Source organism: Genypterus blacodes, unplaced genomic scaffold (assembly GCF_046128005.1).
Source record: "Genypterus blacodes isolate CSIRO-AG114 ecotype Tasmania unplaced genomic scaffold, CSIRO-AGI_Gbla_v1 ptg000082l_1, whole genome shotgun sequence".
In the NCBI taxonomy this organism is placed as follows: domain Eukaryota; kingdom Metazoa; phylum Chordata; class Actinopteri; order Ophidiiformes; family Ophidiidae; genus Genypterus; species Genypterus blacodes.
In genome coordinates this window covers 107,935-132,623 of record NW_027466887.1, presented here as the reverse complement: position 1 = coordinate 132,623, position 24,689 = coordinate 107,935, and the positions used below count along the sequence as shown (strand labels likewise).

General features: G+C 50.0%; 1 protein-coding gene across 1 annotated transcript; it reads left to right on the top strand.

The window, feature by feature from the left end:
• The first annotated feature begins 784 nt into the window (after window positions 1-784).
• Window positions 785-24,601, top strand: LOC143007119 (fibroblast growth factor receptor-like 1). The gene is made up of 7 exons (XM_076158533.1): window positions 785-1,214; window positions 1,642-1,737; window positions 15,718-15,990; window positions 21,255-21,341; window positions 21,430-21,714; window positions 22,463-22,816; window positions 23,031-24,601. Exons 2-7 carry the CDS (start codon window positions 1,653-1,655, stop codon window positions 23,495-23,497), a joined length of 1,551 nt encoding a protein of 516 aa, XP_076014648.1. The 5' UTR covers window positions 785-1,214; window positions 1,642-1,652; the 3' UTR covers window positions 23,498-24,601.
• Window positions 24,602-24,689: the final 88 nt, after the last annotated feature.

The following is a 24,689-nucleotide window of genomic DNA, read 5'->3' as shown; positions in this document are numbered from 1 at the left end:
TACATATACAAATATTTTGTTAACCCAATCATCAGTGGGACATCTCCAGAAATGGCGGGACATCTTCTAGTGTGTGGCTTTCAGAAGTGCTTCGTTTTGAATGTCAGCCGTGACTGATCTGAGCTGCACTTTGAGGACTGACCGCTAGGTGGCAGCACTTAGTCATGGTCTGTCTTGCCGTTCATAAGTCATAAGAAGATGCTACAAAACGTAGAAATCGTATAAAAGTATTGCAAATAAGTGTGAGATTAGAATTTCCTTTAAACGCTTATGTGCATTGAATTTCACACACATGTCACACTTCTTACTTTGGGATGTGAGAATGAAACAATGTAAGTATTTAGAAACCACAGCCGCCAGGTAATTTAATGGAGTGAGAAACTAGAGGTATGAAAAGCACCAAGTAAGTACCTCTTAAATCCAGTTTATGAATAATTTAACAGTTTTATGAAACATTTTTATCATCCTCACACTGAAATATAGACCTTGCGTATGAAATGATAAGCAATTTAATTTAAATGTGTTTTTCCAAGGATACTTTACAAAAAACGAGCAGGAAAATATTATGAAGTCAAACAGGACAGAGATTCTACAAAAATAAGTGAATAAAAATTAAGTATTAAAACATCGTCGACGCAGTTTGACAAAAAAATTGAAGAATCACACCGGATACGCCTTTTTGAGAAGGTGATGCGACGCTGAAGGCGCAAGACCCCCATGGTGTGTGAGTGTGTGTGTGTGTGTATGTATGTGTGTGTGTGTACGTGTATATATGTATGTGCGTGTGTGTGTGTGTGCGTGTGTGCGTGTGTGTGTGTGTGTCAGAGAAAGAGTTAACCGTGTCCGGCCTGTGCACCGTGTGATTGGCCCGGAGCTGCAGATCTGGGCCGGACAACAAGGCTCCGCTGTGCCGCTCTGGAAAAGTCACTTGTGGACTAAGCGGACTGCACACACTTACACACACACACTTACACACACACTGGGTCTCCTTCACCGCGCTTCAACGTCACTACACGGGACTTTTTCTGTTGTTGCGATTTACGTGAAAGTAGCGTCTGGACCTTCCCGCTGTTTTTCCATGAGTGAGAGCCGAGCGCGGTGCGGTCAGTCCGGGTCGGTGAGCCGTCGCTGTCACGGTTGATTCATGGACTCTCCGCGGACTTTAGCTCACAGCGGCTGATCCGAGGCTTACTCCATTCATACACAACACTCAGGTAACGACTCACATACACACACTTACACCCAACTTTCTGCCTTTTACAGCTGTGATTTATGTCTTTATTTACTTTCGCCCTGCGTGTAAACAACAACAGGAACGTTTCCCTCCATGTAATAAACATAAATACGCACAAAACGAACAGTAGCTTCACAAAAAAAAACGATTTATACGAATTTTCTCGACTTAATTTCCACTCCAAAACTCTTGACACACTTTCTCATACTGCTAGCTTATTACAAAGGTAGAAATATTTGAATTTACATCCCAAAAGGACTCAGTCTAGTCCTAAAACTGAGGCTAAACACTTCAGATTTGTTGTGACCTTTTGTGTTCCAAGTATTTCTAAATTCTTATATCGGCTCCCAATGGATTCTAGTTTTTGCAGTGTGTATTTATAGCGTGTTGATGTTTGTGCCTCTCAGATTTGGGGAGCATGAACTTGTCTGTGGTTACCATGGGAGCCTTGAAGCTCCTGATGTTCATCTTCCAGGCTTTTCTGCTGACAAACTGCGCCAGAGGTAAGAACAGAATGATCTCTATGTCTCCGTTCTTCTTGTAGTCTGGGGTCTCATTAGATCCTCACACATTCATAACTTGGGATAAATGAGGTTCACTGGTTCGCTGGTTGGCTTGAGGAACATCTCAGCGGGCTCTGACGTCCTCACACCCACGGAAAAACCAAAAACTAAAGACCCTCTAAACACGGCCCAAAGTCAACACGGGGCAGGGGAACGGGAGAGGGCACAGCCAGCACTTATGGCTCTGTGTGTGTGTGTGTGTGTGTGTGTGTGTGTGTGTGTGTGTGTGTGTCCGCTCTCTCACTATAGCTTAGCCAAACAAACATCCATCAGCTTCCCAGAGTGAAAGAACACAAGTCAGTGTAAGTCCAGCTCTCCCAGGGTTGGCCCAGGGACTCTGTCACATCACCCTGTGTGTGTGCGCGCGTGTGTGTGTGAGCGGAAAGTAGGGGGGGGGGACCTCCGTTTGACCACAATTCACTGCGCTGTTTGTTCAGTGGTGCCAATACCAATACTTTGCTTTACACAGACAGCTTGCAGTGAGCTTGTCAACAGGTCGTGAATAACTGTCGAGGCAATTTGTGTGATTTCATCCACCATCAGCGCTACCGAACCTCGTCTGATGCAATACAGCGCCACCAGTGAAAGACGGGAGGCCAAGCGCACACATACATCTGAGCTTTAATGAAAGGAATCTGACTGCCAGACACTTTTCCCCCTGGAAGACCTCTGACTGGCAAAACAAGCTCAGGGATCTGGAGCTGCGTCTTTATTCTCTCACTCAGCGTGGAAGTGAATTCAAGAGGCGTCTGATAAGTACAATACCTGCATGTGGCTATCAGGGCTTGGAGGTAGAGGGGCATGGGGGTGGGGGGGGGGGTTGGCGGCGGCGTAGAGGGGGAGATTAGATCTGCGGGCCTGCAGACAAAGCCTTATTCACAGCGTGGCAGCAGAGCCTTCACGGCGCGGAGAAACCAAAAGTAAACAAGACGTGAAGGCTAAATAAGATTAGACAGGCAATTTTGTATGTTTACAGATTAGCAGATGTCAGAGAAGGACAAATCCAAAGGGGAAGCTGACGGTGGAGTAGCTGCCTGACTGACTGGCTGACTGACTGACTGACTGACTGGATGGATGCTCTGTCTGTGTTGCTGATTTAATCTCCCACAAAAGCGAGACGTTGTGTCCTGTTCTTCATAATTCCTCTCTGAAAGTGGTTGCAGATGCGCAGACAAATCAATTGGTACGATGTGTCGATGGCTGACGCTGCGTCTGCGAGGGTTTTTCGATGATACTCCACAATCTGTGGAGTGTAAATATCCCAGAGTTCTTCCAGATGAATCCGGCGATACGGTGAAGTCTGCGTCTGTGAAATACAGCCGGTAGTTCCGAGCAGAAACCTGCGCTTTTACGGCGAAAGCGAAGGCCTGCAGTGCCGTAAAACTGTCCCAATAAAAGTTAACAATGCATGATGACATCTTTGACAAATGCAAATTGAATTATAGAAGACAAACACCCTTTGGCTGGCGGTGTAAGAACACAGTGGACGTGTTGGTTTACTGCCGCTATCTAAACATGTGTGAGGTGAAGCCTGTGGCTGTCACTCACAAGATTACATCAGACCCCACAACCCCTGGGATCATGTCACACACACACACACACACACACACACACACACACACACACACACACACACACACTTCTGGGGGCTTCCTTCTCTACGCTGCAATTGGCTTAGAAAGTATTATTCCTGAACACACTTCCTCTGTCCCAGCCTCCCCTCCCTCCCCTCCTCCGCCCCCCCTGGTGGTCCGCCGGCCCCCCAGCAGCTGGAGGAGGTGCTCAGTGATGTGTCCCAGCAGAGTCTCTAATGTGGTGACAGGCCAGGGGACCACTGGGCTCCACTGACTGAGGAATGCACCGGGGCTGGACACATGGAACCCCTGCAGAAGTGCATCCTGGGAGAAAGAACCAGGCGCCAGGTGTCTCTGTTATGTACCAGGGGCTCACTAACAATGCAGCAGACACACACACATACACAGAGGGAGGCAGGCAGGCGGGCGGGCGGGCGGGCGGGTTGGGCGGGCGAGCGACACACACACACACTGAACAGAGCTGTTTTGTTGCTCTCTCTCATTACAAACAGGCGAACACCGCATCAAATAGTGAAGTGTCTTTTTTCCTCAAACGCTTGAATGTGACTCTGGTTGATTGAAGTTGTGTGTGTGTGTGTGTGGGGGGGGCACATGTTTGCTTTCCTTTACCTCTGAAGCCATCTGGTGGAATTTAGAAACACGCAAGCTGCTTTGAAACCATTTTTTGGGCAAATATACATCTTTAAAGCAGAGTAACTCCGTGGCTTGGTAACAAGAAGGTAGGAGAAGATAAATTGTCTGCCAAGGGCTTTTAAAAATCACAAGGCCATTTGGATTCCAGAGCGTTTTCCATTTCCTTTACACATAATGAGGCTCGTTTCCCAGTAACCAAATGCCCCAAAGTCCTCTTATTTATTTAAATGGGTGCTGAATAATAAGAAGGTGAAGCAGGAGCGCTCTGACTCACGGGCCGAGCAGGAGAAAAGGCACCGTTGCTTTTATTATCCTTGTTCACGTCTCGCTTTTAGGCTGCGTTTCTGCTTCAAAACTGAAATCCGCTTGCTTCATCCTTCTGTCAAATACATCAGAACACAGAATCCAGTGAAGCAAACGTCCCCGTCGTCCTCATCACATCACATCCGTCCTCTGTGGAGCTGCGTGCTGTCCCCTGACACACGTCCTCCCCTGCCCCCCCCTCCTGTCTCTCTACCCCGCGTCTCTCCGCATTTCCTCCCATTTATTACTAGTGTAAAGTCGCAGGAAGTGAGTTAAGTTAATGTGCCGTCGTTAAAGCAAGGCATGAGCTGACCTTTACTCCCGCCCCGGCCTCTCGCAGCTCTCTGGCTCCATTTGCGGGGAACAATGGGGTGGATTATTACGGGCGGCGGGTCCCCCAGGTTGGACAGGGCGGCAGTAATTAATTTTAAACACTCCTCATCCCTGCAGACCCGGAGCGGGCGGCAGCAGCTGAGGGAGTCGCTTTACAGAGGCGCTGCCGTTTAGAGGTGCGTGAGAAGAAGTTACGAGTGCAGGAACGCTGCCTTAGTACGCCTGAATACAACTCTGTGTGTGTGTGTGTGTCTGTGTGTGTGTGTGTACCCTAACCAACAATTCCCTCTTCATCCCACTTCTCCACACCAGGTGGAAATAATATTCCCCCTCGCTTCGATCCCTCTGGCTCCTTCAAGGAAATTATGTTACCACTTCCACAACAATCCGTGTTCCCCATCTATCAGCGCAAGCGGCTGACCCCCCCCCCCCTCCTCCCCTCTGTGCCGAGTGGGAGGAATGTGTCAGACTCCCCTGGCTGGGGAGAGAAAGGAAGGAGGTGGAGGATGTGATAAGTAGTGGTAGTGGAGGTCAGTGTGTGTTTGCTTTAGCGGGGTCATATAATCCCCGTGAGCAACACTCGGCTCATTCACACACTAATGGCCACTTCAATTAGCATTCATGTGGAATTTCAAGGTATTTGTCCCCCGGTCAGTGTTCGTCTCTTTCAGCTGCATGTAAACGCTCCGACGCACAGAGGAGGATTCTTGTTTCTGGAGGGGAAATCCTGCGGAATAATATGAAGGTCTGTCTACAATGCTCATTAGTTAGTTTGGGGCAGTTGGCTCTGGCTGAGGTGGTTTTCAGACCACACACACACACACACACACACACACACACACACTCCCTCCCTCTCTCTCTTCCTCTCTTCCTGCTGCTTGAATGGGTTTGGGCTCAGTTGAATAGAATTCCATTTGTTCCCGTTAACCTTTCTGAATCACCATGCAAAGGATAATCGTCTTTATGTGCGCCCCTGGGTTGAGATCCACACGTTGCGCCACACGCACCCAACGGGTTTGGATCAGCGGAGCGTTTGATGTGGGGGTCGCTGAGCGGCGATAACAAATAGCTTCTCAGTCTGTGGAGTGAAGCGTCCATGGCGGATCACATGCAGGAGAAGCAGTCAGGGCTGCTGTGTTACACACTCGGCCAGAGAGCTGCTGGAAGCGTGCCGGTGGAAGGTGGGGGGGGCCGGGAGGGGGGGCCGGGGGTCCCGCCTCGCTTGGACCCTTACAAGTGACCTTACAATAACATTTCAAGCTCCACAGTGGGAAGTGTTTGTCTTGCGCAACCCCTGTTTCCAAGCCTCCGTCGTTGTTCGTGCTCTCTTATTCTTCCTCCTCCTCCTCCTCAGCGACCCCCCACCCCCCATACACACATACACACACTTTCTCACCCGTTTTGTGCTCCACAGCTGTTCACTCGCTCACTCTTTTTTCTCTCTCAGTGAAATGATGAGATTCCAGCAGCTCTTCCTCTTCCCCCCTCCATGGGAGAAGCCGGCCTCGTTTTCCTGTAGATTCTAACGTGCAGATTTACGGTTCAGACTCGGGGGGTCTGAGTGCAGCTGTGGGTGAGGGGAGCAGAAACCAGAGCCCCTGTTGTTACTGTGGCGCTGCTGCTCTCCTCCTCCTCCTCCTCCTCCTCCTCCTCCTACTCCTTCTGCTTCTTCTCCTGTCCCTACCTCCTTGTGGCATCTTCATAACCTTGTGTTGTCTCTCCGTTGCGTTCCTTTATTTACACAGTGGCGGTCTGTTGTTTGGACTGAGCAGGTCCCGACAGGTTTTGGGAGTTTTCCTCGTGTTGTTTAGTGAAGAAGAGGCTGATTTGTAAATAGCAGAAATATTATCTGCCTCATCTTTATGCTCATGTTTGCCGTACTTGCAGCGACCTGCTTGACTGCTTGACTCCGTGCTGTCGTTGTGTCTTTACTTATCTGAACACTAAATCAGGTGTCTCGGTACCTGTTGCATTTAATTTGAAGATTCTTCTCTAGTTTCTTCTCAGCATGTCTCTGTCGTCGCCCTGTCTGTCTCTCTCTCTCTCCTGTGCCATCAACAGTTTCATTGTTTCATGCTGTTTATGCCTTTGGGTAGCTGTGTGTGTTTGTGTCTTAGCAGCGAGAACACACACACACACACAGCGTCCCCATGTACTGCCTCCCCCTCCGTGTGTTTTGTTCTGCAGTTAAAAGGTTGATTGAAAGTTATGGTGGCAACAGCGATGGCTGGCTGGACCTGAAGAAAGCCGAGCCATGGGACGGCCGGGATAACGAGCTCTGAATGAGGCCTCCGCTGCCTCCGACACACACACACACACACACACACACACACACACACACACACACACACACACACACACACACACACACACACACGCACACACACACACCCCCGGACCCTCCTTCCAGTTTCCATCCTCCCCTTTGCCCCCTTCTTTCAGTTCACCTCCGATGAGCTTCAATGAGACCCCACATGGCTTTCTGGCTTTTTCACTTCCACTTTGTTTTTCAACAGGGAATTCTTTTGACCGAGCTCTGAAATTCTTTGTGCATTGTCCCTATTCAGAGCGGCGTTTGGGTGATTCCTCGTCTCTGTGTGTCAAAATAGCAGTTTTCATGCAAGTGTAGCCTGTCAGGAGGGAATTTGTGTGTACTTATTTTCAACTCTGGGCTCGCTCAGCGCTGGAGCGGAGGCGAGGAGACGAGGAGGCCCGGAATTTTTGGTGAAGGGGACCCGCTGCATCTATAATGAACGGAAAAATCTGCCCCTGCTCCGAGCTGCAGAGTGGAACAGGACAGGGGAGGAAAAATCATTTCTGAGTATAAGAGTCATATTTTACAGCACAGCTACCGGTATTCCAGACTGGAATTCTGCACCATGCAGTGAAACTGATTTGATTTCCTGATGCAGAGGGATGTGAGTTTGGGCCTTGGAGCCGGCCCCAGTCTGGCACATAGGGACACTGCTCCATTCATTCATTGTTATTCTGCATTAGATTCAGCTGAACTGACTTTTATTCTCTTATTCTAACTCTTTTTTTTCCAAGGCATTTTGGAAAAACAAAGACAAACAACCCATAAAAGTCTCATCTCATCAAAGACTCATCACCTTAAACACTACAGACACAGGAGGGAAGTATGGAAGGATTGAAAGTATCAATACTGACATTTTAAAGCCAAACTTTCTACTACTTCCAGAATTGATTTGAACTTTTAAAATGAAGCTTTTGTCTTTTGTGTATTTTCTCTAACCCACCCCCCGGTGTTCAAGTTGTTATTGGAATGTCAACCCTTTATTGATATAAATGCTATACCTTTGACAACGCCACGCCGCAGACAGCAGCTTAATGGGGGAGACGGGGAGAGAGACAGGCAGACGAGGGGGGGGGGGGGGCGGGGCTGGTCTGGTGGACGGAGGGGCAGTGACCTTTGTGCGACTGAGCCGTAAGGTGAACTGGCTAAGCACTGAACAAATTGTCAGTGTGAAAGGGCGAGTACCACGTCGTAATGACAGGCTCAACAGCTCCACGCTGACAGATTGATTTCAGACAATATTCCCGGATTGTCAAGAGGCCCTATTGCTGTCAGTGAGAGCTTTGCCAGCTCCTCCACCCCCTCCGTCTGTCTCGCCCCCCTCCGCCCGCCCTGCCCGCCCCTCTCTCACCGCTCTGTCTCGCCTCTGTCTCACCCTCCCTTCTCTTTTCCCTCACCCACCCTTCTCCTCGGCTGCTCACTCCCTCCCTCCCTCCCTCCCTCCTGTCTGAATCGCTCCATTCTGCCCAAACACTCCTGCTACATCACATTCTGTCATTGGCTCGCTCCTGAAAAAAGGCCTTGTTGACAAAGGCGCTGGTGTAAAGCGCTTCCCAGTGTCATGGAGACGAGCCGGTCCTCTGGTGTTGGGTTCCTGGAGAAAAGAGGCTCGGCCATCATCATCATCATCATCATCGCCGCCGCGCAGATGTGACTCTGTGTGTGTGTGTGCGTGCGACCACAACACACGCTGGTCTGCCGGTGACAGCATGTCTGTCTCCAAACGGCCTTGTTTATGGCGTCTGTGCCTCCGTGTCAGTCAGTGGAACATCAGGGAACGGTGACTCTACTTAATAAGAACATCTGTATCTCATTCCACACCTCCACAGCCACAGACTCCCCGCTGTGTCAACAACACGCAATCGGCCGATTAGAGGTTGGATTGTTGCTTTCCCGTGCCGTGGAATGCGGGAGAGACACGGGGACGGAGGAGGCGTGCAGGGCGTGCAGGGCGTGGCAGGATGCACGGCTTTGTTGACTGATGGAGGCCCAGGAAACAACAAAAACACACAGGGGAGGCAGAGCAGGCGGCTGCAGGAAGGAAGGAGTGTGTGTGTGTGGTTAAAAGCTAATCTAAAGTAAAGAGTTTAATCTTTAACAGCCTTTTGTGTCTCAGGCAGGTGGACTAGAGAGCAAACGTGCAGATTATGAGTTTCCACATGGGTCCAACTTTCCAAAGAGACAATATACACACAGCAGCCACGTGTGTGTCTGTGTGTGTGTGTGTGTGTGTGTGTGTGTGTGTGTGTGTGAGCGTTACCACAATGTCTCATCTGTGCCGAGGGGGTCAAGCCCTCCTCCAACCGCATGTGACAGACAGTAGTAAACAGGTGCTTGTTTGTGCCCCAACTCTACTCTCCACACACACGCACATGCACACACACACACACACCCTGCACACAGAGAGAGAGAGTGAGTGTGTTTGACTGTGTCATGTGGCTGAGGCTGAGTCCAGGCCAGGGAGTGGGGTGTGAGATTGTTGGGATTCCTGGTTCCTGCCGCCTGGGCCCACCTAATCCCCCCCCTCCCCTCGCTCCCCCGTCCCTCCGCTTCTTATGAGCTGTGTGTTAAACAAGGCCTCTGTACCATCTTAGCCTCTGCTCTCTCTAAACCAGACGCTCATTCTCTAACCCCTCGGCTTTCCTTTCCCTCCATCGACCCCTTCTTTCTCTCCCTCCCTCTTCTCTCTCTCTCTCTCTCTCTCCCTCTCCCCCGCTCGCTCCCTGGTCCTTGCCCGACCTTCCTCCTCCTCTCTCCCTGCCCTGCCCTGCCCTTCCCAGCCGGTTGCCCCGTCCCTGATAAGTGGCCCTCGGCACACACTCAGCCCCTGTGTGTGCACCGGGCCTTAGCCTAATGGAGTGAGATAAAGCCGCTAGAGTGCCACTCACCCTGCGCGCTCTGTGATTGGCTGAGAGCAAAGAGTGACACGCCCACAGTCTGCAGGGAGACGATGCCAGGAAACGGCTCAGAGGGTAGAATCCAAAAAGTCTCATCGTACAGGGATGTTGATGGTGATGCAGTTTTGACTTTGAATTAGAAGCTTAATAATGTTATAGATCCTTATTATCCTTATTGAACTTATTATACGTATTAACAATCAATACTTGATGTTCCACAAGGGCAAGAAATGTACTTATACAACTCCTTCTAGTACTAAAAGAATGGAATAAGTGTAATATAACTGCTACGTGTTTACAGCATTCAGTAAGAAGACATAAATATAGTTTGTTTATGTGTTTATGTATGTTTAACGTCTTTATATTTTACATTAAAGTCCAAACTAAGCAGCGTTTCTACTCGACTGTATTCACGCCTCATCCAGGGCTCATTAGCCGAGGTTAACAGTTTCTCATGCTTACACAGAGAGCGATCAATGAATTATGCAATGAATATCATCAATCATGAAACTGCATCACATCAGGGTGCAATCACACTGAAACACAGCTCAATCTGCTCCCTGTAACGTTTACTTCTAACTGGATATCATAGCCGCAGCCTGGATCTGTGTGTTTCATTCGCTTACACACACACACACACTCACACACACACACTCCCTTCTCCCCCCACAGAGGCAGCTGGGGCCGGGAGAAGGCAGTGGAGTTTAATGAAATATAGCAGCTTAGAGTTCAAAGGCTCCCCAGTAGGGCCTGTTAAGGGTTTTTGGCCGCGTGATGGAGATGTTGCCAGAAGCTTTATGACGCTGGAGTAATTTCTCTCTCCGCTTCTTTCCTGTTCGTTTGATGCGGTCGGCAGGAGGCTGTTGTTCTGGAGCCATTAGGGGGAAGTACAGCACAGGCAGATTCACTGACCTTTTACCAAAAACATTGCAGCCGCAGCCGCCTTCTCCCGCCGCACTTTAATCACACGGATCGACCGGAGCATCTCATTCTCTCTGGCCCTTCTCTTTTGATTGCGGCCCCCCCCTCTCCTCCCCATCACACCCCCACCCCCACCCCACCGCTCTTTCTCTAGTCTCCACGGTCCCTCATGTCACCCAATAGCGTCTCCCCCGAACCATTCCCACCACTGAAGCGGTCGCTATTCAGCCCCACATCAGATGGTGCCGAAGAAAGAGCCATTGTCTGCGGGCCGGTCCTAACCCCGGGCTTATCTATTGATTGGAAAGCCGAGAGGGGAAAATAACAGGTATTGATTACCACGCTGGGTGAAGTCGCCGGGCAAAGACGTCTGGGGTGGAGTAAGAAAAGACGGCGTTCTTTACCCTCCGCTGCCTTGCTGCGGTCAGGACGCCCTCTGGCCACCTATCATCCAAAACCCCTGCCGCCGCCACCGCCGCCACTGCCTCACCCGCCCTCCTTTCTTGAATTGCCAAGGTGTCTCTCTCTCTCTCTCTCTCACTATCTTGGCGATTTCTATCTCTTCCTTGTGAAATCTATAGCCAACACCAGTCTCCTAACAGAAGTTCTGGCCTTTCACACACTCCCCCAGCCCGCCGTGTCTGCCTCACCTTCCTCCCCCCCTCCCCCTCACCCACCCCTCCAGTCTCCAGTGGAATCACAGGGCCTGGATTTGGTTTCTAGCTTTCATGTTTCCCTTTTCCCCCCCTTTTTTCATGTCATTCCCCCCCGGCCCTCCCTCTCTCCTGCTCCTTTCACTGCGTTCTATCTCCATACGAGGCCGCAGCGTCCTTCCCCCCCCCCCCCTTTCTCTGTTGATTTGTATTCCACAAGTGCCCCTGAGGTTTAAATAGACGTATGATAGAATGTGTCCCTGGAAGCACAGGGTCCATTAAACTGTAGTTCCTTCCTCCCCTCACGCTGCTGCCGGCGTGTTTGTGTAGCGAGTCGGGCTGGTCTGTCTGCTCTTGTATGGTCTGCTGAGCGAACACAGAGCCGCCCAGCCGAAAGGAGAAATTCTCCAACTTTCATCCGTTCCGTCTCCCCGTCATCCTTTATGTACGCGGAGGCAAATTCGGTGCGATGGGTGTTTATCTCCGTCGTGAATCATTACAGATTGGCAGTGTGCAAGAAGCCTGTTGATGCGTAAGAAAATCTTGCATCTGGCTGATGATTAAGGGCCAAATCCTTTTTATGAGTGGATGTTTACAGCGTTGTTTGAGTAGCCGTGTCCTGTATGGGGCAGGCAGTGTTGCGTGCCTTATCGAGTCGTTCTCATTGCGGTTGGTAGAGTTCCAGGTGTTCTCTATTGGAGCGCCTGTCAGCAGATGAGCCGGCTCTTTATTGACATGTTTGCAATGACTAGAAAGATCAAGGCAGTTTTTGTATGGAAGAAAAAATGTGAGCACACATCGTTACAAACCCACAGGTGTTTAGTAAAAGAGAGAATAAATGAGAAAGAGGTGCCGGCACATCTGAACATCTCTCAGGTCAGGCAGTCTGTAGAGCTGTTTAGGAGTTTAGGTGGATTCTTCTTTCTCTTTCTTTGGCGTTGGGTCATTTCTTTCTACGTAGATTTCCGTCTGCAGGTCAGATCAACAGTTCATTAACTCGCCCAGAATGTGTCACATGTCTATATTTAGTCTGAATCACAAGAATGTCCCTTATCGAATCCCTTTCTCTTAAAATAATCCATCACCAAATTGAGCTTAGAAAAACAGAGCTAATTCTGTGAGTCGCCAGGCCACCTCCTCCTCCCCCTCCTCCTCCTCCTCCTCCTCCTCCTCCTCCTCTTCTTCCTGCATTATGAAAGATTCCATTCACACATGAAGCTGGGCTAAAATAAGGACGCGTCGCGACCCTGCAGTGCGGGGAAAGCCCATGCCCCCCCTTTACAATGCCGATAACAATTCTAACAATTCGCACAAACATTCTGAGATACTCACCAGGTTTGTCCGATTCCCATCTTTCAGCCAATCAAAGCCTTTATAGGACAGTGAAGCTCTGTTCAGTTCCAGGAGCTGAGAGAAGAACAGCAACAGCAGATTCTTCCCTTTAATGTGATGTGATTACATTTTGGGAATCAGACATCTTGAACTGTGTGTTACAATCAAGCAGATAAAGCAGTGAAGTCCCCTCTTCTCCCAATGAAATGTTCCACACTGGGCCTCTGTGTTGTTTTCCAAGGTTAAGAGAAGTTGTCCTTGAGAAGGCGGAGGAGTGTGTTGCTTTTGAAAGAAGGAAGGTGGTCACGCAGACGCAGACGGCACAAACGCTTATTAAGTCATTGAGACGCCGGCCTTGATTTCAGCACCTCTTCATGCCTTGTTTTTCAAAAGAAACTTCAAAAAGCTTTTAAGAGCGGCGGCGGCGATGGAGGGAGGAGATCATTTGTAGCACATTCCAAATTATGAAGGCCCCCCGAGCTCAGGAGCCGGCCTGGGGTCCTGAAGGAAGAAGTTCAAGTTCAGTTATTTATATAAGGAGCAGGAAAAACAGCAAAGAGAGACACAGATGGAAAAAAAACAAATAGAAAGAAGAAGAAGAAGTAATTAATGATCAGGCCGCAAAATGAAAATGTCCCGATGAGGAGACGGATCGGTGGACCGAACCTGATTCAGCCTCAACGTTTCCTGGCAGCGACGACATGCGAGCGCCGCAGCGGCCAACACAAATAAATAAATAAAAAGAAAGAAGAAAAACCTTAATAGGAAGAACCTCCAGCTGGCCAAAGCAAAGACGGATCCTCCAACAGAATAATGGAGCCGGGGAGTACGTGTGTGTGTGTGTGTGTGTGTGTGTGAAGAGCACAGAGATCTCAGAGCAACACGGTGGAGACCTGAGCTACTTACAAAGAAGGAGAAAGGCCTTGAGATGGACCTCTGACTGTCTAAAGAAGCATGTTGGACTTTAGTAATACCTGAGTGAATGTGTTTTGTTACAACATGAATCAGTCCTTGTTTGTGTGTCACATGTCCGCCCCACCTCACCCTCCCCTCCGTGACGCTCTAACACAAACAGAGCCGGTGTTTTACGACCCTCCGGACCTTAAATCACAGCAGATAACTGAGCCGTATTTGTTCCTGCGTTCTGGCTGAAACGTATTTATGTTTCCCCGGGTTTGCTCTTTTTTCTTTTTTTTTACGAGCGGCCCGCTCCAGTGTAGCCCCCCGAGCCGAGCCGTGACCCGTTTGTGGTCCTGAACAGTGAGCGCCTGTGTTTCTGCTGCTTTCCTGGTAGCAGAGCGCTGAGATATGAGTCCAGCTGACAACAGCCAGAAAGACTGCGGTCATATTTTCTCCACAGACATAAACAATGACACTTCCAATTTCCTGTGCACGCTGTGGACCGGGAAAGGCCATCATCCAGAGAGGAAGGGAAACTCGGAGCGCCGCTGGTATGCGTGCACGTGTGTGTGTGTTTGGGAGAAAGAGAGAGAGAGAGAAAATAAAGGAGATCGAGGCTTTTCGCTTAGTCTACCCACGATTCCTCTTTGTTTCTGTCTGTCTTTCGCTGTGTTTCCTTTTCAGGATGTGGGCGATTGGCGTGACGGCGTGCGTGTGTGCGTGTGTGTGTGTTTGCTGGGCGAGTCACAGAGCGTGTCAGCGGCATGCGTGCCCGGCCGGCGGCTCACATCCTGTACCTGCATTCGTAGATACATCTGTTGGCAATGTGATGAATCAAAACACCAGATGGGAGTCGGGTTACCTGGGCGCCCACCCCATACACACTCACACACACACACACACACACACACACACACACCTCCCCCCATCCAGGCCTCATCCATGTAGCTACGCCGCTTGTTTACCATATGTGTAAAATGCACCAATGGAGTGTGTGTGTGTGCATGTGTGTGTTGGGAGAGGCCATGTATATTTACCCTCCTCATTGTTTTTACTGCTGCCAGACTGACCATTTGTTCCGAGGCACAGACTGAGCTCTGTGTGCTTCTGAGGCCTGCTGGAGCTTTAGGCTTTGGTTGCACCTTCCCCCCCCCTCCTCCTCTTCCTCCTCCTCCTCTCCTGTTTCTCTTTGGTGCACAGTCTGCTCAGTAATTCAGGGTTTTGTTTAGCTTTTTTCGGGGGGTTAGTTCAGGGCCGGTGCTGCTGGTGCTTCAGGCCTCCTAACACCATCACAGGGCGTTTCGGCCCGCTCCACTTCACCAGATCTGAGGGAGCAGACCTGAGCCAATTAAGAGCAGAGAGAGCAGGGAGAGAGCGCGCCGCTGTCCGTCTCGCTGTGGCACGCCCCCCTCCCCATACTCCCCCCACCCTCCTCCCTCCCCTCGTCCCCCACCGTCGCTTTGATCTCCCGCACGCTACGGCAGAACCAGAGCCAGAACATCTTACCCTCTCTGTGCTCAACGGACAACAGAGCTCGTCCAATTACTGCAATCTGGTTTCTACATTTTTGGGGGTAATCAGACAAAAAGATGACAAATTGCCTTTTATCTCATTCCATCTGCCCAGAGCCAAGCTGCTCTGAGTCAGGGGAAAGTCAGACGCAGAGGTTTGTCTCCCTTTAAACTCGGGTTCCCGCAGGTAAACCCAAAACTCAGAACAACGCTTGCTCTGGTCACTTTATGCATTTAACTCATTTGTGCTTATAACCAAATGTCCTGTTGCTATTTTGGGACATTGTGTTTCAAACAAACATAAATCACCAAATCATGTTTCTAAAAATATTTGCCTTGAACATGGTTAAATATGAATCTGTTGTGTGTTTGTGTGAACCTCAGAAACCAATGTTTAAAGTTATTATGGTCTGCAGAATCAACCACATGATCTGTTTTCCCAAAAACCATATTAAGTCATTATGCCTTCAAGGTTGTACAGATTTCAGCATCAGTGCGTGTGTCTGTGTGTGTGTGTGTCTGCCTCAGGACCTCCTCGGGTGGCTGAGAAAGTGGCTCACAGACAGACGGCTCGGCTCGGCAGTGCCATCAAGCTGCCCTGCCCCGTGGACGGAGACCCGCCGCCCCTCATCATGTGGACCAAAGACGGACGCAACATCCACAGCGGCTGGATCCGCTTCCGAATCCTCCGCATGGGCCTGAAGATCAAGGAGGTGGAGGCCGACGACACGGGCACCTACATCTGCAAGGCCACCAACGGCTTTGGGAGCGTTAACGTCAACTACACCCTCATCGTCATCGGTAGGAGCAGATGGAGGTTATGTGTGTGTGTGTGTGTGTGTGTGTGTGTGTGTGTGTGTGTGTGTGTGTGTGTGTGTGTGTGTGCGTGTGCGCTTGTGACATCAGTGTGTATAATTAGAAAGTGAGTCTAACCTGTTACTCTGCAGGTCTTTGCGATGACATCATTGCGGGTTATAAAATGTGTCCCTCTTGTTAAAAAGCTACAGTTTGTTGGATTGAGCGTCTATAAAGGGTGAAGTCACGTGTCTGCTAACCATGAGCAGAGACCACATCGTCTTCCGCAGCGGACATGTTTTCAAGTCAGACCTTTTTTTCCCTCAACACTTCCCCGCAGTCAAACATCTTACCACATATCAGATGTTAAAGACGGAGCCCCTCATGAAGGGTCAAGGTCTCAAATAAGTGGATTTCTGGAAGGTTAGTGGTTGATCCTCTCATCTATGGGATGTGTTGCAGCCCTCCCACCTCTTCCTGCCCAAAATCAACATGGACACGGGATATTGTTTCATACTACTTCATCCCCTGTGAGTCGCTGGGATCTGAAGTTCTTCCTCTTACCTTGGGCGAGTGCAGCAGAAGCAGGAGGTCTGCGGCTCGCCAATCAGAAACACATTCGGTGTAAAATCGGCGGTTTGTCCCTGAAACTCTGACAGAGCTCTTCAATGGGACGTAAAGGATTTAAGTGGAGTCGCTCCAACGCGGCGCTTGAGTTTGTTACTCCGGCTTTGTCCGTGTGTGTGTGTGTACTACATTTTTTCCTCTGCACTGGAGCAGAGCGTGATGAATGAGCGGAGTGGAGCGTGAAGGCTGTGTTTAGTCTAATTACACTAACATGCCTAATTAGGGCCAGAGTCTCTGCGAGGCGAAGGGAGGCCAGGGGCCGGACGGAGGAGCGGCGGCCGGCAGCAGCCCGGTCTTATGACAGCCCGGGAGTTTAGAAAAAAAATTGCCCCGAATCAGGCAGATGTGGTAAACAGCAAACGGATCATTAGTGCAGAAGCTCCATATGCTCATAAGTGGAGGAATAGACTTGTTTTGGAGTCTTAACACAATGTGACGCCAATCAGATCAAAGGGAGGGTGTCTGCTGAGTTTGCCCAAATGAAAGGCACCCAGACGGCTTTAATGTCAAGGTTCACTCTGCAGTCCTGCCTTTTGTGAGTTAGTTGTGGGCGTGTGTGTGTGTTTCTGACAGACAGAAAGACCGAAGCATTTGCAGTCGTGAAAGAACGTTGCGAACCTGAAGGAACGTTGATTTCTGCGTTTAAACTCGTTAAATGTAGGTCACAAGAATAGACGAACCCAATCAAACCACACTCGTCTTGTATATGTGGAGTCACCAGCGCCAACAGGAGGTGGATGATGCAACAGGACGATGTCATCAGACCAGACGGCGACCCAATAGAGCTGCACTTCATTATCATTACAGCGTTATGAACCAAGAATCTTTCAGTTTGGAGATAATACTGACTTATTTCACACACACACACGCACACACACACACACACACACACACACAGTCAATTAATCAGGCTGATAGATAACAACTTTCTCCCCGTGGTGCGTTTATGTGACAGATCATTTGTCTGCCTTGGCTTCTGCTGCAGTGTGTGTGAGTGTGTGTGAGTGACGCTGGCGGGGGGTTTGCAAACGCTATACACCCCTCACTCTCTCTCTCTCTCTCTCTCCTGCTCGGCCATTTACAGCAGATTTGTATCAGCTCGTGTGTGATGAAGTTACCTAGAGACCGTTTGGCCCGAGAACCCTGCAACCTTCAACCTGATCTCCGGCTCGCTTTGTTTCCTTCCATGTAACGGTGGCGTGTGCGTGTGTGACATAGCAACAACACACATAACACACACGCTCGTTTGGGTTTTATAAGACCACGAGGACCCCCCCACCCCGCCCTCTCTCTCTCTCTCTCTCTCTCTCTCTCTCTCTCTCTCTCTCTCTCTCTCTCTCTCTCTCTCTCTCTCTCTCTCTCTCTCTCTCTCCCTCCCCTCCCCCTCCTGCATTTTCTTCTTTTTTGGTCCATCATCCAGCACAGGCCCTGGCAGCCATCACGCCAGGTTTGTTTTTATAGGTAATTGTTCCATTAGGGGCGCGTTGCATTCACAGAGCCATTTTCACCGCCGAAATTAAAGGGGGCCTCGTTTTCGAAATACTTACAGGGCTGCAGCCGTGCTTAATACGGCCAAACAATGTGTGCAATTATCATGAGTAACACTTTCCATCAACGCTAGATGAGCTAATTGTCAGCCAGTTTTGTTTATTGTGTTGCTCATTTTGCTGCTTTGTTGCTTCAAAGAGAGAAAGAGAGAGAAAGGGGGTGGGGGGGGGCGCGTCGTCGCTCTGCATACAGCATCTATATCTGTGTATTATTTTTACTGGCTCGCAGAGTGAAAGAGAAACAGAAGTAACTGCATTTAGTTACCGAGGCGGTCAGGGGAGCCGGATCAGTGAAAACCTGGCGTGGTTACAACTTCAGCCCCAACGTGGAAGACCTCCATATTTTATACATGGCAAAGCGACATGAGGAGAGAGAGGAGAGCTGAGGAGTGGAGAGGAGAGGAGAGGAGAGGAGAGGACAGGACAGGACAGGACAGGAGAGGAGAGGAGAGGAGAGGAGAGGAGAGGAGAGGAGAGGAGAGGAGAGGAGACATGAAAACCCCGGCAGGGACGCCAAGGAGGATGAAGAGGCTGAGACAGAAACAGGAAAAATGGAGTGAGATAGAAAGTGAGAGAGTGAGGTTTTTGCAAGGTGATGTAAGGAGTGTGTGTGTGTGTGTGTGTGTGTGTGTGTGTGTGTGTGTGTGTGTGTGTGTGTGAGAAGGAGGGGGGTCTGGAGAGATATCCCTCTCCCCATCTGCCAGCAGACAGCCTGTCCTCCCCCTGAGCTATCTGAAGAATCTGGTCAGTCAGTGCAACATGGCGCCTCCTCAATCCCTCCAGCTGGCTGTTTGGGCCTGTTTGGGGTGGTCTCCTGACAACTGGGCCCATCACCTCCCAGCACCCCCACCCTTCCCACCCCACACACACACACACACGTATTGACTGATACATGCACCTCCTATCAGTGCTCAGCTGCTCGGGCTGCAGGAGGCGGCACATTAGCATTAACACAGGATTGTCATATTAGCATTGACAGGATTTTAATGCTTATGTCTGCACAGATACACATTACAGGGCGGTTACGCGGCTGGCAGCGGCTCTAATGTCTGCACGGATACGCCGGCGCTTCACCGCACAGACATATCATACATCTCCTCTCCGGGCGATGTTGTCAGGCCAACTGTTGGATAAACGGCGGCGGGTGTGAGAGAGTGTGAGTGATTACATGTGGTAACTGTTTGCAGTCTGCTCAGTGTGATGCAAGGCCACTGTGTGTGCATAACTTTCCCCTTGGACGTTACAATGTCCCTAAGACACATCTGGAGCTCATTGTGACCCCAAATCATCAGGGCTTTTTCCTGTGATTCCGCTGGCACATCAGGCCAGTGTAGTAACCTGTTTCCTGTGGCTGGATTTGTGAATGAAGCGAGTCAGAGCGCTCACAATGAGTGGATTCAAGTCGGCAGCGGCGGCGGCGGCGGCTGTGCAGTGGAAGGTCCCACTTTCCAACAACACGAGCGTATCACGGCGGGCGTTTACTGTAATCGTATTTCCGTTTGCATAATGATCCATTCATTTAGGCTTCACTCATGTACAGATTGCGGTTTGTCGACAGGAGATCTGTAAGCGTTCCTACACGTCCACCTTTCCTCTCCTATACTCGCTCCTCATCTATGGATTATTGGTTCCACAAATAGCAGTCATATGTCAGCCGTGAGATGCCCTGCCTCTCCCTGTCTGCGGTGTAGTGAGCCAACATTGTTTGCAGACAATAGCGGCTGGGGGGATAGCAGCACCAGGGCAGATGCATAAAGGGCACCATTGTTCCCTGGAATCGCCCAAAAAGTAAGAGAGGAAATAGAATGAGGGGGAAAAAAGTCCAAAAGAAAACCCCGGCAGTGTGGGACCGCGTTCTGTTTGGATTGGGAGGTTCAGGAACCGGGAGGAATGTGGAGAGCCCAAGTGAGCAACAGAGAAATATTTCTTTCAGTGGAGGCTGTTTTTTAAAGGAATGGGTTATTATAGTTGGCCAGTTAAACCTCTTCAAATAGCCATGACATCATGGCTGGGCCCGCTGCTGCAGGGGACAAACAAAGGAGGGCTTGTACCCGAAAGAACCCATGAGAGCGATTGAGGGTTTTGGGGAGACTTGGACTTGGGGTGGGGTTAGAAGTCACATCTGGTCCTCTCTACCTGGACCAATCACAGCCGGAGAGGGAATCAAGTGTGCCAGATGAATTCAGCTCCAGGCTGCGGCGAGGCTGGAATCATAAATGAGACGCAGAAAGTACAGAAGCTGTCGGTGTGTTGCTCCTGTTGCTCTGCTGCTCGGACGACGCTCACCTGGGCTTTGACAAGGTCGCAACATCTCACTCACTTATGGTCGCAATGTTTTTGGGAATATTGTGACTCCTCAGCGGCTCAACATAAACTCTTTAACACCCTGAACTGGAGTCATTACCTGCTTTCTGTCACTTAGCCTCCACATATCAGCCAGAAACCTGATACACTTCATAAATTCATCAATAATCGACAGGTGTCACAAACCATCTATTGGGTTTCCCACTATATTCTCTCTAAGCCCCGGTCTTAGCTCCGCTGCATGATGTCAGCCAATGACATAAACTCCACAGCTGTCTCCTGGAGCAGAGCTCATGAAAAGCGATCGTGTTACTTCCAAATGCTGCAGTGTGTGTGCGTGTGTGTGACCTTAGCACGCACCTCAGGCTCAGAGGGCCGTATCTATAAATGTTAGATTTACTCAGATAAAGCCTAGACCTCTCTGCTGGGGTCACTCTGTGTTTGTGTGTGTGTGTGTGTGTGTGTGTGTGTGTGTGTGTGTGTGTGTGAGACAGTGAATATACAGGAATGGAGCGGCAGATTACAGTGTAGAAACTGGCGGCAATCTGTGGAACAAAATGGAAAATGAAAAAGTGTCTCTGTTTATCAGCCCAGATAATCAGATGACCTCATATCGTCTCTATCATCGCTGTCATTGAAAGACTTTCTAAGACCTTGGCTGCCTGCTGATGAAGTGCAGCAGCTCTCATCACTTTGACTCCAGCTGGAATTCTGTAAAGCTGCAAGTTGTCTTTTATCTTAATGTGTGTTTGAGTCCTTAAATGCTGACCTGTTGTCCCTGTGTGTGGACAGATGACTCGGGGGCTGATAAGCCTGAACCAGGAGTCGCTGATAGACTGGAGTCTGAGTTGGGGACGGATGTTTTGTCAGAGAAACTAGGTACGTAAGCAAAACAGAATCTACTGCCATGTTAACTGCATTGAGTTCCTCCTTCCCCTTTAACGTTTTGCCTCCGTGTTGCCTCCAGTGCGTCCCCGCTTCACCCAGCCAGCTAAGATGAGGAAGAGGGTGATCGCCCGTCCCGAGGGCAGCTCGGTGCGGCTCAAGTGCACGGCCAGCGGAAACCCTCGCCCGGACATTTTGTGGCTGAAGGACGACCGGCCGCTCACAGAGCAGGAGGTGGGCGAGGGCCGGCAGAAGAAGTGGACTCTGAGCCTGAAGAACCTGATGCCCGGGCACAGCGGCAGATACACGTGCCGGGTCTCTAACCGTGCGGGGGAGATCAACGCCACGTATAAAGTGGAAGTCATACGTACGTGCTTTAAAGGTTTACATCTGCAAGTATTATGAAGTGATTAAGTGATGAGGTTCAGTAAATCATCTTCCATTAAATGCTTAACTTCTGTTTGGACTGGCAATGGTGACATTTTGGTTATTGTAGCATGAGATTAAAGTAGTGAGCATGGACATACGTAGTGTGAGTGTAATCAGTGTAATGGAGGCCTGAGGAGGAACTGTAACCTCTCAAATATCTCCTCTCTGATCTACCCCCCCCCCCCCCCCCCCCGACTTCTGATTGTGATCACCGGGTTGAATTCATATCCCTGCTGCATTGATGAATGTGCCGGTGTAATCACGTATATGAAAAGCACATTGAGGAAGCAGGAATGAGAGTGAGAGCTTGTGCCCTGGTGTTTGCACAAGGGGGAGAGAGAGAGGGAGGGAGGGAGGGGGCCTGTTCAACCTAGAGACCCTCCACCCAATCTGGAGCTGATTAAAGCCCAGCTGTCTGCCAGATCTGCAGCCCCCCTCCTCCTCCTTCTCCTCCTCCCCATGAGAAATGTGTGCTGTACAACCAGGAGCAAAGAGAGAGAGAGAGAGAGAGGAAACTAATCACACATACTTCTTGTGTTACATGTGGTATTCCTCCTTCTCCCTCAATTATAACTTCTAAGTCTGAGGCTAATAATGGCAAAGACAACCAAGGCCTCTTCCATCTGCCGTGACAAACCCCGTCTGTGTGCGTCCTGACCCCCGTGTCCCTTTGTGCGTCCCTACAGAGAGGACAAACTGCAAGCCCGTCCTGACCGGCACCCATCCCATCAACACCACCGTGGACTACGGCGGCACCACGTCCTTCCAGTGCAAAGTGAGGAGCGACGTGAAGCCGGTGATCCAGTGGCTCAAGCGCGTGGAGTCGCACGAGGAAAGCCGCTACAACTCCACCATCGAGGTGGGCGACCACCGCTTCGTGGTGCTGCCCACGGGCGAGGTGTGGTCGAGGCCCGACGGCTCCTACCTCAACAAGCTGCTCATCACCCGCGCCAAGGAAGAGGACGCTGGCATGTACGTGTGCTTGGGCGCCAACACCATGGGGTACAGCTTCAGGAGCGCCTTCCTCACCGTGCTGCCAGGTGAGACCACAGGAACGTCTGCTAACAGCACAGCACAGCACATCACACACACACTCTGTTATCATGTTTTATTCCCCATTAAAGAAATTAAAAACCAATCTAATCAGCAGGTACAGAAGGTGTTTTCGTTCGTCATCTTTCTCTTATTTGTATGTTTCATGCTGCAGTAGTTGGTGGCGTTTGTTTTGATCTTCCTCTTCCTCCCCCTCTGCAGACTCTAAGCCTCCCATCACACCCATATTTGCTCCGGCCTCCAGCTCGCTCCCCTGGCCTGTGATCATTGGCATCCCCGCTGGAATCGTCTTCATCTTTGGCACGGTGCTGCTGTGGTTCTGCCAGAGCAAAAAGCACTGCCCCCCTCCCAGCGCCCCGGCCGGCCACGCCTCCCACCGGCTGCCGTACCGAGAGCGGGACAGGGTCTGCGCAGCGACGACACCGGCGGCGGCGGCGGCGACGACCTCCTCCAGCTCGTCCAGCCCGGACAAAGACTGCACCGGCTCCATGAACTATGAGGACTACCTGGCGCAGCAGCAGCTCCTCCTCAGCCAGGGGGGTGGGCCCACGCTGCCCACGCTGCCCACCAAGATCTACCCCAAAATCTACACGGACATCCACACGCACACACACTCGCATGTGGACGGGAAAGTGCATCAGCATCAACACATTCATTTTCAGTGTTAGCCTCCGTGCCAAACCTCCACCATCGACTGCTCCAGCGTCTGACACGGACGCTGAGCTGCCGGCTGAACCGAACTGAACTGCAGCTCTTGAGTGATATTCACCCGCCATTATTCTGACCTCTGCTCAAACTCTTCCTTTAGCTGGACGTGGTGTGGAAGTGTGTGTGTGTGTGTGTGCGAGATGTATGAAAACAAAACAAAAACAGTGGCCAGTCGTACAAAACTTGTGTGATCTCATCCAAACTTTGATACTCGGTGCTTTATCTTTACGTGTCAAACTCTCACACCACTAAGAATCCATGTATCCCCGTCGTGCACTTAGTATGATGAAACGACAACGAGGGATTCTGCAGCGTTGTGTGGGTTTCATTGCAGCTACACGAGCCGAGCTGGAGGGTTTCTTACATTTACCTAATTGTCTGATACTCTTCACCTGCTGTGGGGAGAGCGGCAGAGTTTGAACCAGAGCTTGGCGCGTCTTGATGATGATGATGATGATGATGAAAGCGGTACTCAAGATTTGCAAAAAAAAAAAGGGCTGGAGAAGATTCAGCTTCTACTCAGGTCGTCCCTTTTTGTTTGTTTAAAAGTTTGGAATGCACATGCGTTTAATGCTGACCACTATCCTGTACATGGCCTCCCTGACTGTCCTTCCTCTGTTCATAGTGACACAATTAAGTCTGTTCAGCTTTATTCAAAGGTACGAAACCCTTTCCTGCGACTGCAAGGAGAGGAAGCGAGTAATTAGTCGTCGTTCTAAATCAAATTGACTTCTCGTAGGTTCCTACCGCTCCCTCCCTCACTCACTCAGTCAGTCAGTCAGTTGCATGTTCCCCAGTCAGAGTTCCCTTCTTATCCAAGCTGTCATCCTTTGTAATCAATTGGAGTCATGAATATTTAATTTATTTTGTTAAGAAAATGTATCAAAAGTTTTATTTTTCAGAGTAAGGCGTTTTACATATCGATGTAAGTTAAAGTATGCTGTTGTTTGTGTTTAGTACATTTGGAGTACTTTGTCCCCCAGGTTAATCACATTTACGTCATGCCATTATGTAGGTACTTCTGTATGGAATTGGTTGTATTTGACAATCCTGTATGATATATTCTGTCCAAGGCTCAAGAACTAAACCATCTGAAGTTTGATGATTTAGTCGTTTGATTAAATAATGACCTAAAAACGACTCACACACTCC